Genomic DNA, 15308 nt, shown 5'->3' on the forward strand with positions numbered 1-15308 from the left:
ACTGAAGCACCAGTGAGCGTCAGTTTAAGAGACTCTCATATGACTTCTTCACCCAGCTCACAGGCCACATGTCAATACGGTGTGGAAGCAAATCATGACTTTCCCAGAAAGGGCAGTGCAAGAGTGTCAAGCATACTTCAGTTTGTCTTGTTTGAAACTAAAAGTGAGTACCAGCGCCCTGGCCGTCCAGGCTGCCAGGAATCCCACCATCCTTCTATCCTGGTCCTTACCTGCACATGACTAGATTGCCTGTTAGGGATGCAGTGCACCCTGCTCCAGGGGTGGCCTTCCCAGCCGTCTGAACAGAGAGAACAGGGGTGCCCACTGACCTGCTGTGCTCGCCATGTACTTCCACTTGACCACGTAGGCGTCTCCCTCGTGGAACTGTCCTATGCTCTGCCTGGGGAGCCTGCTGTAGTCAAATTCCAGAATATGCCACACATCCACAGAGACGGTGGTAATCTCAACCTGTCTTCTGTCATCTCCTTCTACCAGGCCATAGCCACGGCCAACATTCACCCCATCCAAGATGGTGCTGGCTGTCATCTGGGGCGTTGCCACCATCCTTGTCACATCATAGGGCTTGACGTCAGCCCTCGGGTAATCCTACAAGGGAACAGAGACGTTCAGATTCCCCCTCGCAGCGCACACATCTTTGGTTACACCCAGCGCAGTTTGGAAAGCTTTTCTTCCTTGTGGTGCTGGAGGGAGAACTCAGGGCTTGGTTGCCAGCTCGGCCATTGCTGTCCATAGAACTATGTCCCCAGCCCCATCATAGCTGCTAATGAGACAGTGCAGAAATTCAGCACTCCTGGCATCTTGGGGTATCTGACTGCACTTAGCAGGCTATGTTGGGTTAGAATCTGAGGGTCCTGAATAGCCATGCAGTGAAAGTGAGGCTGGAATCCGGAGAACATTTTGCCTTGTTACTAGTGTACCCTGGAAGCCTTCTGCAACCACAGCCCTTTTTGCTTGTTTCCACGTTGGACCTGCTCTCAGGGACTGTACCTTCTGGTGGACAACTTCCCCAGAATTCTTCTCTGTGGGTCTCTTCAGTTCTGTCCAGTCGAGGAATTTCTCTTTGAACAGAATAGTCTCATTGTGTTCCGTAACTCTTCCAAATATTGCCCAGTCAGGCCGCCCTTGTCCTTTCCTGCAGTGTGGGAGAGGGTAAGAAAAGGGCCTGGATTCAGCCATGGCAGCTGTTGGAACAACCATGAGATGCTCACACCCATCACCAAGCCTCAGACGAGTGGATTCTGTAACTGTGCTCTGCAGACTTGCCGAGATGACTACAGAAGCAGACTCGGCCTCTGTCTTGGCATCTGCCTCTTACAAGCTGTGAGGTGGAGAAGAAGGCACAGTAGCTTGTGGTGGAGAGCATGACTGTGAGACAGCCTCTGAGCTTCCTCAGCTACTTCCTCTTGTGACTTACACACTTGTCGGGACCTAGTCATCTCAGCTGCCAGCTGCTGTGTGCCAAGAGGGACTGGGTGCACAATCTTGGTGGCACTTCAAAGTCCCCAGGGGCCAGCATTATTCTATCTAAATACTCTGGGCTTTGTCTCAGCCCTTCAAAATCCTAGTTCTTGCAGTATTAATCAGTATTTGCTTAAAGACTTAATTTTTCTAATACATTGATTAAATATTTAATTTTCTGTTATTTTTTTTTCAGACAGGGTCTCTTATTCTGTAACTCGGGTTGGTCTGAGATTCATGTAGCCCAGGGAAGCCTTAATCTCATGAGTGAACCTTGTGCCTCAATTTCCTGGGTGCTGGGATTACAGCTCTGGCTGTAATTTTGGAACTAATTATTAACAAAACCAGTTACTGGATTTTAAAGGAAGAAACTCTGCATGAAACTTGAAAGCTGCATGCTGTCTTAGGCTGGCTCATGTCATGCCTGTTTCTTATTACATGCTGGAAAGAGTTTGAAAGCATTTGGAGGGTCTGGTAGCTTAAAAAAATGTAAGAATACTTTTTAAATTCACGATCATTGTTTTAGATTCTGTACCTGCTCTGATGACTTACCCAAATGGTTTTCAAAAGTCTGGTACATGGGGAAAGTTAAGGTCACCTTCATTCTTTCAGTACAGTGTCCTCCTTCCCTCCACCCCAGCATGCATGAAGGCACAGTGTACAGGGCTCAGGGCAGGAAGACACCTTCAGAAACCTGGGAAATACTGACTTACCACAACAGATGTGAGACGTAGGAGTGGCAGGGGTTGGGGTGGATGGGTGAGTGTGGTTGAGGGGTGTTCCTAAAACTACAGCCTCCTGACTCATGAGGTAGGTGACAGCTAAGAGAGCGTTCTGTTCTGTGACCCTCCCAGGCCGCAGCATGTGAGTGTTTCCTAAATCTGCGGCCTGTGTGAGGAGAGTGTTGGAAGCCCGTGGGAAGAGCAGGCATGCGCAAGACCCATGGGCGGGCAGTAAGGGCACCTGGGAATGAGCGGGTTGCACTCTCCAGGGTCCAGGGGGTTGATGTCACAGTTCTCATAGTCAAAAGTTCCATTCCATAAGTGCTTGGCCAGCTGGAATGCTATTTTCCGTTGTGCTAACGTGACTTCCTTCCCATGCCACACGTAAACTTCACTACCAAAGTCAAACACCAGCACCTGGAAACAGCACAAAAAACGACGCGTTAACTTCAAGGGCAGACCCTGGGGCGCCAACTCTGCTGATGATGTCACACTTCTGAACTCTCGCACCGCCCAAAGCTTTAAACCAAGAGTTATGTAAGCCCTCCCTGTCTTCTTTCCCTCTTTTCTACTTAGCTTCTCCCTCCTACACTCACTCTCACATATATTCATTCATTCATTCATTCATTCATTCATTCATTCATTCATTCATTCATTCAACACTCACAGCTTATCACACACATAGCAGGTGCCAAGGAGCCAACACTGCCCTTTCTGTATGCAATTCTAAGACCCTTGGGGCAGACGTCATATCATTCTTACTTTAGGAGTTTAATGCTGAATGTCTGTAGAATGAACGTATGAACGGAATGCTGTTATTCCGCCTTATTTCCAGCATCCTAAAGTCTGTTTTAACTCTCAACTAGAACCCACTTCATCTCTTCTTAAAATTATTTCTTTTTCTGTGACTTTTGTTCCCATTTAAATGCCCACATACATCATACCCTCAGTATATTTTATAGTTTACTATAAAATTATTTATATATATATATTTGATTGTATATTTGAATGCATCTATACCGTGTACCCAGGATGCTCCGGGATACAGACAGGTATAAGGTGGCCATACCAGCAGTGACTGACAACACCAACACCTTATTCTGCGTGGCAGGAGCAGCTGCAGTCTCTACATTTTGCAGGGGTCGCAGCAGCAACAGTTGACTGACTGTAACTGCAGGCTGAGTAATAGTACCTGGACACACTCTGCTCCCCATACCTGCTGCTTCTGCCCTGTCCCTCCTCCTCCTTGGTGCTTTCCCTCCCCAGGCCTGGCCTTGGAAGTTTTTCTTTTCTTTTCTGACTGTCTTATTTTCACATATAGATGAGATCACAGAATCTTTTTTAATCCATGTCCGACTTATTTCACTTAGCCTGTAAGTTCTAGAGGTAACATTCTTGGCATTTACTAAAGGTTTTAAAATTAAATTAATGCTGTGTATGTGTGTGAAATATAACTGAACAAGCTCTCCAGTCAAAAGTCAGAATGGCTAGAAGAGGTGGCTCAGTGGTGAGGAACATACACTGCTCTCCAGAGGACCCAGATTCGGTTCCCAGCACCCACGTGGTGGCTCACAGTGGTAACTCCAATGCCAGAGGATCTGATGCCTTCTTCTGACCTCTGTGGGGATTATATGTGCATGCTATAGAGATATACATGCATGCAACATATACATACATATAAAAATAAAATAGAAAAAGAGAATCTCAAGACTTTTAGAAAGAGTGTTATTAATTTGTTTATTTGTGTGTGTTCATGTGCACACATGAGGAAGTCATGAATAATTCAAGAGAGTTGTTTCTCTCTGCCCACCATGTTGGGACCTGGGAACTGAACTCAAGTCTCCGTGGTTGGCAGTAAGTGCCTTTACTCACTGAGCCATTGTGCTCGCCCTGAATTCTTTCTAATATGCTTCCACCCAGTGGAGTGTAAGGGCTTTGTATGGCTTCCCCCTTCCTCTCAGCGATTATTACACTTAACGACACTGGAAATACATGGCTACTGGGGTGAGTGAATGAACTACTCGACAAGTCTGTAGATTATGTTAACTAAATGTAATTTCATATACTCACATTAATTATTCCTGAAACTTTAAGACTAAAGTTTACTCTTACTTAACTCAAGATGCAGAGGTAGTATTTATATTTTATGTAAAATATAAAATCCTTCAATAATCCACACCACTTTTGCAAAATATTCTGAATTTGTTTGTATGGTATAGGTGTGGTGATCGTTTGAAAGAGTGGATGAGTGTCCTTCAGCCACGCTTGAGAGTCAGTATGGACTCAGGTAGAACTCTCTGCAGTTCTATATCCTTGAAGCTGGTACCTCTTTGGACTGCAGAAGGGAACACTTGGGAATCTTCCCCCAGTAGTCATCATCAGGAACGAGTTTGTCGTCTGTCAGGCGGTAGACACAGTTTGTCTCTATGATGGCCGTCTCGTACAGCTCATCTTCCTTTGGGTCTCCAGCAGCTTTGGGGGAAGACAGGACATTAGAATGTAGTTGACTTAAGAGGATCAGTTAAGAGATGGGGCTGGGGACAGAGGATGCCCAAGCCTCTTAACTCTGAAATATGGTGAACTCTTACACTGGTAACTGGTCTGACCACCCAGAAGCTTCCAGAAGTCTTTGGCTGCGTGAGTATGTGTGTTAATTCCTTCTTCAATGGTCTGGACGTATGTAGCTCTACAACCAAGCTCCCTCTTTGTCTGAATTAATGTCGCAAGTTCAGATGCCTAGAAAAGAACAGGACACATGACCTGGGAAGAAAAATCAGTGTGGTCTACACATGCTGCCATCAGAGGAAACTCAATGAAAGGCACGACACATAGGGCGGCAGACGGTGGTTGTCTCAGTCAAGAAAATGTAATTGTGGGAGCAGTTGTATCCAGTCTTTGCGGTAATAATTCAACAGATAACTCATTAACTTTGGACCCTATATCTTGTCTGGGGCTAGGTGAGTATGTGTATTAATTCCTTCCTCAATGGTCTGGGTGTATGTAACTTTACAACCTAGCTCAGTGTGTCAGATTCAACAGATAACTCACGGGCTTTGAACACTATCCTGGGGCTTCGCCCATGGGATTTCCATGAAAGAGTCACACTAGGTCTTCACAGATGCCCATTAGTCACTCAAAAGCCAGCTTAGACCCAGGGCTTTCAAACTGGAGATGCATGGCACAGACCTTCACTTCAGAACCTCAGAGAAGCCTCCTCAGAGATGTTGGCAAAGGAAACGCTACCTGTCCCTTTCTGCTCGAATGAAACGCGGGGTATCTGAGAGGCTTAGCATGGACCAGAACACCTCACTGTTGTATAAAGGACACAGCAGTAGAAACATTTTGTCATTTAGACACTGACCTTTGCTTTCTCAATGACATTGGAGAACTCTCCCACCCACAGGAAGCAGTACTGAGGAGAGAGTAGAAGGAAGCAGTCCCCACTGTTGAGTGATGAGGCTCGAGGCTCCACCAGCCTTGTCTGCACGTGTCTTCTTCCTGTGGACAAGTCCCCAGTCCTTATATCACTGTGCAGAAGTCCATGCTGGGCACATCTCAGCTACACATCTCCCATTCTCAAGACTCTGACCACCAGTATAAGTTCCCAGGACCAGCTGCACAAGGAAGTTAAGATGGGTCGTATGACGGCAAAATCATTTGGTGTTGCTGGCCAGTGACTGCCCTAAGGTCTCCGAACATTTTAGGAGTGGCCTCAAAGCCTGGATTTTAGTGTGCCTGTGGATGCAGCCAGGTTCTCCTGTCTTGGAAGAGTGGCAAGGACACGCCATTCGTGCTGCCTTCTCTTCACACAGCCTAGGTCCTGCGCTCACACCCAGCCATGTTGTAGGGTAAGGCATGCCTCCCCACAAGATCTCCTTCCACAGTCGCTGTAGCTCCAGAGCAAGTGGACAGGACCCGCTTGGACGTACTGCTTTGTACCACTTGCCACTCTCTTCTAAGTGATGCCCCAAGGCGGAGCCTTCCGTGATCGAACACCTACTATGATTTCTGCATCAGTGCTCCTCTCTTGTCTTTGGTGAGCATTGTGTGCGCAAGTGTGTGCAGGTGTGCATACCCACGCACAGATATGTGGCCATCAGAGCAGGATTCCAGGGGTTTTCTTCCCTAGGGACTGCAGCTGCCGCTTGCCATTTTACCTAGAATGGCTGGCAAGTGGGGTCCTGGGATCTGTCTGTCTCTGCCTTACAATGCTGGGGTCACAGGCACAGACACCCACGTCTAGTTTTTATGTGGGCATCAGGGATTCAAGTGTGGGTTCTCATGCTGATATAAGAAGCAGCCTTACTCACCGAGCCAACTCCCTATCCTTCACTAATCTTTTAAATACATCAAAAAGGAAATGGCTTTGTAGAAAACACCCTAGAATCCTTGGCAGAGGCAAAAGCTACTCCATCTATCCTTCACTGGATGATCCAAGGGATAATCTTAGGAATCCAGAGGTGACTGGGTCACCTCTAGGAGTAGAGCCACCCTCCTTCCTCACAGCCCTAATTTTCTGCTGCTTCTTCAAAAAGGGCAGGAGAGTGGAACCTGGGGATGGGTGAGGCTCACTCCTGTCTTCCCATGATTCCTTCCCGAGGGGTGTGTTTCCTTAATCTGGCTGAGCTGGGTCATGCCTTATCCCAGTAGGAAGAACTGAGAAGAGTGTGCAGCTCCACGCTGGAGACTGAGGGCATATCTGGTAAATGGCACAGCAGGGTTGGGGTATGGGCTATTGGGCCAGAGGAAACAGGACCAAAACCTGGGATTCTGAAAGGGTAAAAGACCAAGTCCAACCCCAAGTCTCCTACTCAGCCACTCCTTCGTTCTCATTCACAAACGCTCGGAGATCAGTGGGCAGGACGTTCCCGGCCGATGACATCTGTGTAGCACTAGAAGGGGAGGTCCAAATAGACCGCCTAACCTGCTGTCTCATAATGAACAATGGATGCGGCTAGGAGTCTATCGTCCTACAGCGACCAGACTGAAACCACAGCCTGCCAAAGTTCCTTTGGACCACTACAAAGAATACCTTTAATCTGCAACAGCATGAGCTTCTTGTAGGGCAGGGCACTGTTGTTGGAGTTTTGCTCCATCAGGTTGACACTCCGCAGGCTGATGCTGCTGAAGTTCTCCCTACTGGCTAGGCCCGCCAGTGTCACTTCTGAGAAGTTGGAGTTGGAGGACACTGTGAAGGGAGGTGGGGAGGAAGCACAGTTGAAAGCCAGTGCTTGTAATCATAGATGACTGCTAACCAACAGGACCAAGTCTGAGCAGCTGCACTGCTCAATGCTTAATCACTGTGTACAGAATTAAATGCAGTACAGGAAGCATCAACCGCTGTTGACAAGTCTCACAGAACTTGTCACCCTGTGGGAGGCTGCTCTTCTAGGCGGTATTTAGTGAAAAAGTTCCCTTTTATTGGGAGTGAACAAAGCTATATAAACCTTGAGGAGGGTAGGGGTTTTCAGAGAGAGTGCAAATTATTGCCTGGGGCTGAGGTTCTAGAAATATTTCATCTGCATGAAGAGGGATCCCAGGTACTTAATCCTGTAACTTGGTCACAAGGCTATATGACTACCTCAAGAAGGGCAGAGGTGGTGGTCACACAGGCTACATGCACCAGGGCACACAGGCCTCAGACAGGGAGGGAGCGATCCTTACTTCAGCCAGCATCAAGATGAGAGTTTTGAGGTTTTGGATACATCTTGACCTCACTCTTGCTTGAGGCCAGCTCTCCCTGTTGCACAGCTCATGTGCCCCACAAGGTTCTAATACTGAAACCAGAACACTGATACTATTTGGTACCTCAGATGACTTCTGCCTTTTGGGAAGCACTTCTCAGTTAGTTAGAATGCAAAGACAATTATTTCCTCTAAATTTCCCCCCTTTCTTCCTTTCCACTGCGTGGAGAAAGGTTAGGTGGGTTAGGGTGGAGGGACTTGGAATGAACTCCTCTCCTCTCCTTTTCTTCCCTCCTTGCCTCCCTCCGTTCGTCCCTTAGTTTTGGAAACAGGGTCTCACTATGTAGTCCAGACTATCCTGGAACATGGAGTGCTGGGATTGCAGGCATGTGCTGCCACTAAATACTCTTAAAACAAAACCTTTGGCAAAGGGAGTTATAAATGCTAAGAGGAAAACAAAGACTATGGCAAAATGAATTTCAGTATCAAGACTACAGATGCTTTTACTACCATGAAAATCACTACTTCGCAGAAGTAGAACTCACACTTTGGGCCAGATAAAGCCAAGATGTATAGCTCAAGGTCAGGGTCCAGTCAGAGACCAACCTCACTCTCCACTCCACAGTTCATTCCAAGTTCCCTGACCCTGACCCACCTAAGTGGGTCTCCACGGAGTCCCAGGACCTCCCCCAGAACAATCTGAAAGCAATGGTTTAAATGCTGGGTGAGGATATGCATCTCCTTTGGGTACCCACAGGAGATCTCTTCAACCTTCTTAGAGTCAGTGGAGGATTGCTGTGCTTGGGTTTGCCAGAGCTAAAATCTGGAGGAATTAGAAAATCCAGAAACACTTCCATCTCGAGACCCAATTCAGCAAAACAGCATAATTTAAGCAGCAATTCAGTGAGAAATCTTCAAATTCGAGGCAGGCACACATGTGAATGTGTAGCTCCCTTCTGTATAGGAGTTACCCCTGAACACCCTGAACACCCGCTCAGGGGGCAGCTCCAAGGCAGCAAGGAGAGACAGGACATAAGTAGTGTTCAGGTCGGAGGCAGGCCAGAGGCCCAACACTCACTCTTCTCCACTTTCATCCGCTTGGACTCCATGAAGGCAACATTTAGCCTTTGCTCCGTGTATTCCTGAAGGAGGTCGTCTCTTGCTGCCAACAGTTTGAGAGGGTTCTTGGAAGCCTGGACCCGGCGCTTGGGCCTGACTGAGCGCTTATGCTCTGCCACCGAAGATGTCAACCTGCGGGCAAAGGAGATGTGGCCCGGATGTCACTCTACCTTCTGGTCTTGGACCCATGACAACAGAGTCCATTATTTTTACTTCCTGATTTTATGTGGGTTAGAGAGCCCGGGATGCTCTGCACATGCACATGGGCACACAGACAGACAGACAGACAGACAGACAGACAGACAGACAGACACACACACACACACACACACACCCCTACTGCTGCTATCACTAACAAGTTCTCAGAGACTTGGCAGTTGTCAACCGTACTTTTTTTTTTCCTGATTATCAATGCCCCAATCCACATGACCCATATTTTTAAAATTTATTTATTTTTTTCTTTTTTTTAAATTGGGTATTTCTTATTTATATTTCAAATGTTATTCTCTTTCCTGGTTTCCTGTCCATCAGCTTCCTAACTCCTCCCCTTCTCCTTTTATAAGGGTGTTCCCCTCCCCACCCCCCTTCACCTCCCCCCACCCCCAACAATCCCCTATATAAACTGGAGGTTCAACCTTGGCAGGACCAAGGGCTTCTCCTTCCATTGGTGCTCAACAAGGCCATCCTTTGCTACATATGCAGCTGGAGCCCAGAGTCAGTCCATGTATAGTCTTTGGGTAGTGGTTTAGTCCCTGGAAGCTCTGGTTGGTTGACATTGGCCAACTGTACTTCTGTTGAATCTTTTTGCCCCACACTAAATATTTTCTTCACACATTGCTTTTCTATTCACAGCTCTTATTAACTTAGCCTATTAGGTACCTCAGGAAAGTAACCACACCTGGAATAAAATAGGCCTTCAGAATCATCTCTGAACTGAGACTGTCTTGCCCAAGTCTGGGTAGACCATCCTGTGGAAGTAGTGTATCAGTGGTGTGGCCTCCCAACAGACTCCTGTGGTGATAAAGAATTGCCGAGGGCTTGGGTCTCTGTGCCTGCAAGCATCCTTTGTATACCAGCAGTATGCATGCGAGCACAAATGCACTTTTGTTTAAATTATTCCATTTCACAACTATATATATGACAGTTGGATGGGGAGAAGTTGACCCGATCAACTGGAAACACGCAAAGCAACGCATTGCACCAGGAGGGGTTGACGGGAACTTTCCATGAGTAAACACACTTCTGGAAGACACGGGTCCTCTGGCAATTGCATAGGCAAGAGCAGAGAAGTGCAGTGTGGGCTGTGTGCAGCTTGCTCAGAACAAGTGCCCCCTAGTGTTCTATGGGTCTTCCTCTGGGGCTCACCTCACCCCTCTGGATGTTGGGCATCATCTGTCCACTGGACTGCATGAATGGTATAGGAATGGACTTTGGACCCAAGCTGGAACACAGAAGTGCAAACCTAGTCTTTGAGGATCTACTGCGAAGTGACTCTGGGTTGACTGAGTAGCCTGTCCATCTGGTGTTGGAAGCAGGTACGTCTTTCCCTATGGTTGTGGTTTGACCAGGAAGAAGACAGCATATGGAAAGACAGCCTTAAGAGAGACTGTGCTACAACTGACTTTTTCTACTCAAGGCACACCTGAGTTTAAACTAAATTTTCCCCCAACTTTGTTTATTTGTTTTTGTTGATCTCAGTTCAACACTTGTATTTTTCTGGAATCCTAACACGTAATCACTTTTTATAATGCTTGTCTGGGCACCTTTGGGTGCCTCTGAGAAAGCCCATGGACAGATCAGTTTTATATATTGCAGGAAGCAAAGAACTATGGCTCCGGATCTCCGCAGTTCATGGTGCTAATCTGCGCTCATATAAATCAAGTATCCAATTATGAGTAAGTCCAGTGGGAGAATTGTGGAGAATGCTAAGTGGTAAAATGGTAAAACATCACAACGCAATGCTTGGGTGAGGTGAAAGTCAGTCACACCTTTCAACACTACACAAACACCAGAGCACACGCAGCAGACACACAAGTACAGCAGGCTGACCCTGTGCATCTTGCTCTAGAGAAAATACCCATGGCAGAAGTTTCTGGTGACCAGACGGACTAGGGGAGCATGGGAAGGGAGCCATTCTCAAACTCACTTGGGAGCATAAGGGTCGAAAATGACATCGAAGTCCTCCTCCAGCTCCACAGGACTTCTGGGTAAACTGTGATCCACACTGCGGTAGAATTTGGCAAAGGTTTCATCATCATCCAACTTCATCACCTCCTTGACAGATTTGCCAGTGACTGTGAGAACTGTTTCCTGCATCCCAGCAACTGTCAACAATGGAGCCAACATACTATGAGCTTTTGAGAAACAATTACTGTGACCTTTCCTGCAATGCCTAAGCTCCTGGAGTAGGGAAAGCACAGTAGTGAGGTCCAAAGCCCTCTTCCTGCCTGCCCTTGCACCCCAGCTCCCAGCTCACTCCACACCTCACAGAGGGATATCCCACCTGCACAGTGAGGGTCAGGACAGGAAGCAGGATGACCTTGCCCTCACGAGCACATGAGCACTTGTGAACCTGATCCGTTTCTACTAGAGGGAGCTAACCTTAACCTTGTTCCATATTAAGGGTTCTGCAAATGTTTTCTGGAAAGAACTGGGAAGCATTTGGGACTACTCTGAGGAGAGCACATAGCTTCGGATGCAATTCCCCAACTCTGCTGTTATAGTGCCAAAGTGGCTCTGGACAGACAGCAGGTCAATGAAAGGACATAGCTGTGTTCCAATAAAACTTTATTTCCAAGAGCAGGTAGAACGCTGCGGTGGTCATGATCACTGTGACTCCATTGACTGGCTAGTTCTATGTCAGCTTGATACAGGCCAGAGTCATTTGGGAAAAAAGAGTACCAATTGAGAAAATGTCCGCACAAGACTGGCCTGTGGGCAAACCTGTGCATCATTTTCTTGAGTAGCGATTGATGTATTAGGCCCCGCCCATTGTGGGTGGTGTCAACACTGGGCAGGTGGTCCTTTGGCGCTGTGAGAAATCAGGATGAAGCCAAGAGGAGCGTGACAACAAACAAGCAGTGTTTCTCTTCACATTTGCTCCTGCCTCCAGGTTCCAGCCTTACTTGGGTTCCTGCCCTGACTTCCCTGGATGCTGGACTATAAGCTGTCAGACCAATCACCCAGTCAATCAATAAATCCCTTTCCTTTCCAGCTGCTTTTGGTCCTGGTATTTATGAAAGCCATAGAAACCCTAACAAAGACAACAGTATAATAGATTTTTGTCATTTATACATCTTACCTAGTCAGATTAACTATTATATAATGACCTTAGAGCTCTGGTTTTCAGTGTTTGTATAACTTTCAGCCTGTAGGGACTCAAGTACCCGGTATTGATGAATAGATATGTTTTATAAAGAGAGAAAAGGCTATTTCTGCATATTGTTTTTGTATCACCAATTATTATAATAAGGTGTTTATTGCATTATCTTTTTACTAGATATTTTTTGAAATTATTAGAAAACATACCTTTTGCCTTAGCAGAAATGATGCGTAAAGTTCAAAGCCCATCCAAAAGTAAGTTGAGTTTCTATTTGTACACTAATTGCTTTATAGTGAAAAGACAAAATCACCGAGTTATACCTGGACTGGATGGCATCCCAAGGGTTTGGAGTCAGCAACAAGTGCACTATTGGGCATCCCAAATTTAGGATATTATTAAGTGGATCAGAGTTAGAGCTCTGGTTAGTACTGACTACAGGTTCATTTTTTGAAAAATAACAAAAGATTTTAAGCATGTGTGTATAGAAATTGCTGAAAGTAGATAATTAAGGAGATAACTTGGCTGAAGAGGGAAAGCAATCAGAAGTGCGATTTGGAGAGCCAGCTATTATGGTACATGCCTGTCCTTCAATGTTATCTTTGGTTACGAAGTAAGTTCAAGGCTAGCCTGGTCTAAGTGATATCTTGTTTCAAAAAAATCAAATTAAGAGCAATAACAAAAACAACTGTCAAACAAAACAAAACTCCAAAAGTTAAGAAGTTGAAAGCTAGGTTCCCAGAGAGCAGAGGCCAGGCGTGGGGCAGTAAGACAAGCTGAAGCTCCCCTCTGGCTTCTGGCCCATACCTTTGTTATTCAGCCTCCTTAGGAAGGTTTCCAGCCTGTCCAACTTCAGGTCCGATTCCAGCTGCATATCTGGTCTGGCTTCAATATCTAAACAAGTAGAAACGATCTGTGAGCAAGCACCCCTGAGCTTCCCTGCTCAGACACTCATGTCACTGTGGACAGGGACACCTACCTTCCAAGGGTTTGGAAACTGGGGTCGTGCCCCTTGATTTACTGCAGAGAGGGGATGAGATGGGAGTTATGGCCGTGGGTGATGCCAGACCTGCAGAAGACACAAGAGGACAGTTTAGCATGTTCAAGATTAATTGTGGAAGTTCACAGAACCCAATGAAGCTGTACAAATTTCTATAGCACAAGTATTTATGTAAGTATGCATAGGTTGGCCACCAAATACAGCCACACCTAGGGTTTTCCTCTTCTATGAACTACACAGATGGCAAGCTGAAACTCTAGATAAACAGTGAGGACAAGGGGAAGCACATCCATGTGCTATAAATGGAGTGAGGGTGTACATGGCTTCCAGAATATGCTGGAACAACAGGGAGTTCTGATAGTGGTGGGGTCCAAAGGGAAAAAGTAAATTTGCACCACAGATGTGGTTTGGAGTAAGTTGCCTTGTCTGAGGCAGCAAGGCCTCAGGCCCCAGGACTCTCTCCAGTCTGTGAGGAAGCAATGACAGGGTGAGCTCATGAGCACTGACTGTGGAGAATAACCCAGAGGTCCGAGCGTTCAGGAGAAAGATAGGTGAACACACACCAGACCCATCTGGGACTGTGGGAGGGTGAGGTTCGCCCAGCTCAGGTATGCTGAAAACAATCACATGTTCCCCAAGATAGAGGGTGGGAAGGGCTTACTCAAACAGAGGCTGAAGGACGTACGAAAAGTACAATGGGGACTTTTAGCACAGAGGGCACTCAGCTGAAATATGAAAACATCAGATAGACAGTTTAGAGATAGCCACTCCTACCTGAGTGGAGGGCATTGGGGAGGGAAATAAGTGTAGTGTTTGTAAAGAACGGATGAGATGCTGCTGCTCTCTGCACCCTCTGCAGTGTGTGTGCCTGTGTGTGTGTGTGTTTGTGTATGTGCCTCTGTGTGTGTGCCTGTGTGCCTGTGCCTGTGTGCCTGTGTGTGTGTGCCTGTGTGTGTGCCTGTGTGTGTGTGTGCCTGTGTGTGCCTGTGTGTGTGTGTGTGCCTGTGTGTGTGTGCCTGTGTGTGTGCCTGTGTGTGTGTGTGTGCGTGTGTGCCTGTGTGTGTGCCTGTGTGTATGTGTGTGTGTGTGCCTGTGTGTATGTGTGTGTGTGTGCCTGTGTGTGTGTCTGTGTGTGTGCCTGTGCCTGTGCCTGTGTGTGTGCCTGTGTGTGTGCCTGTGCCTGTGTGTGTGCCTGTGTGTATGTGTATGTGTATGTGCCTGTGTGTGTGTGTGCCTGTGTGTGCCTGTGTGTGTGCCTGTGTGTATGTGTATGTGTATGTGCCTGTGTGTTTGTGTGCCTGTGTGTGTGTGCCTGTGTGTGCCTGTGTGTGCATGCTTGTGTGTGTGTGTGCCTGTGTGTGTGCTTGTGTGTCTGTGTGTGTGCCTATGTGTGTGTGTGCCTGTGTGTGTGTGCCTGTGTGTGTGTGTGTGCCTGTGTGTGCCTGTGTGTGTGTGTGCCTGTGTGCATGTGCGTGTGTGCCTGTGTGTGTGTAAGTTTAAGAGGACATAGCCCTGTGAGTGCTGTCCTAGAACAGCAGAGAACATGCATGTTATTCTCAACAACAGAGAAAGAGAGGAGGGTTCTGCTCCTTCCCCCATGAGCTAGAGATGCAAATGAAGCATTACAATGCAGGAACAAGGCAAGACTGGAAGTGATTCAATACTTAAGTTCTGGCAACGGATGGAAACACTTCTCAATGTCTGTTTGCATATACACTAGCAAATACATGTGCATACATTCTAAAACTAATTTCTGTTACCAGGTCAGCAAAAAGCTCATGTCCTCGAGAAACTAAGACTTCTTGAAATGCAGTAATATAAGTAAAATTGGGTGTCACAAAGTAGGACAGACATCAGGTCATTACCTACTAAAGAGTGTTTGAGTTATCAGAGGAGTCCATTGGCTTTAAAGGCAGGCAATAAACTAGACTTACTCAGCTCAGCAGGCTGATAGTCTCAAAGCAACTAGCAAAAATCTGCCCTTC

General features: G+C 46.8%; 1 protein-coding gene across 50 annotated transcripts in view; it reads right to left on the bottom strand.

The window, feature by feature from the left end:
* Positions 1–15308, bottom strand: part of Svil (supervillin) — a 193896-nt gene that overhangs the window by 16363 nt on the left and 162225 nt on the right. For all 50 annotated transcript variants that reach the window (NM_001108416.3, XM_087591133.1, XM_087591131.1 and 47 more), the window contains 11 exon segments: positions 330–606; positions 1009–1153; positions 2443–2618; positions 4528–4673; positions 4790–4937; positions 5563–5699; positions 7234–7389; positions 8964–9136; positions 11151–11328; positions 13131–13217; positions 13303–13392. In NM_001108416.3, the coding sequence (NP_001101886.2) occupies positions 330–606; positions 1009–1153; positions 2443–2618; positions 4528–4673; positions 4790–4937; positions 5563–5699; positions 7234–7389; positions 8964–9136; positions 11151–11328; positions 13131–13217; positions 13303–13392 (1713 nt within the window).

The sequence above is a fragment of the Rattus norvegicus genome, chromosome 17 (assembly GCF_021556685.1).
Source record: "Rattus norvegicus strain SHRSP/BbbUtx chromosome 17, alternate assembly SHRSP_T2T, whole genome shotgun sequence".
Classification (NCBI taxonomy): Eukaryota; Metazoa; Chordata; class Mammalia; order Rodentia; family Muridae; genus Rattus; species Rattus norvegicus.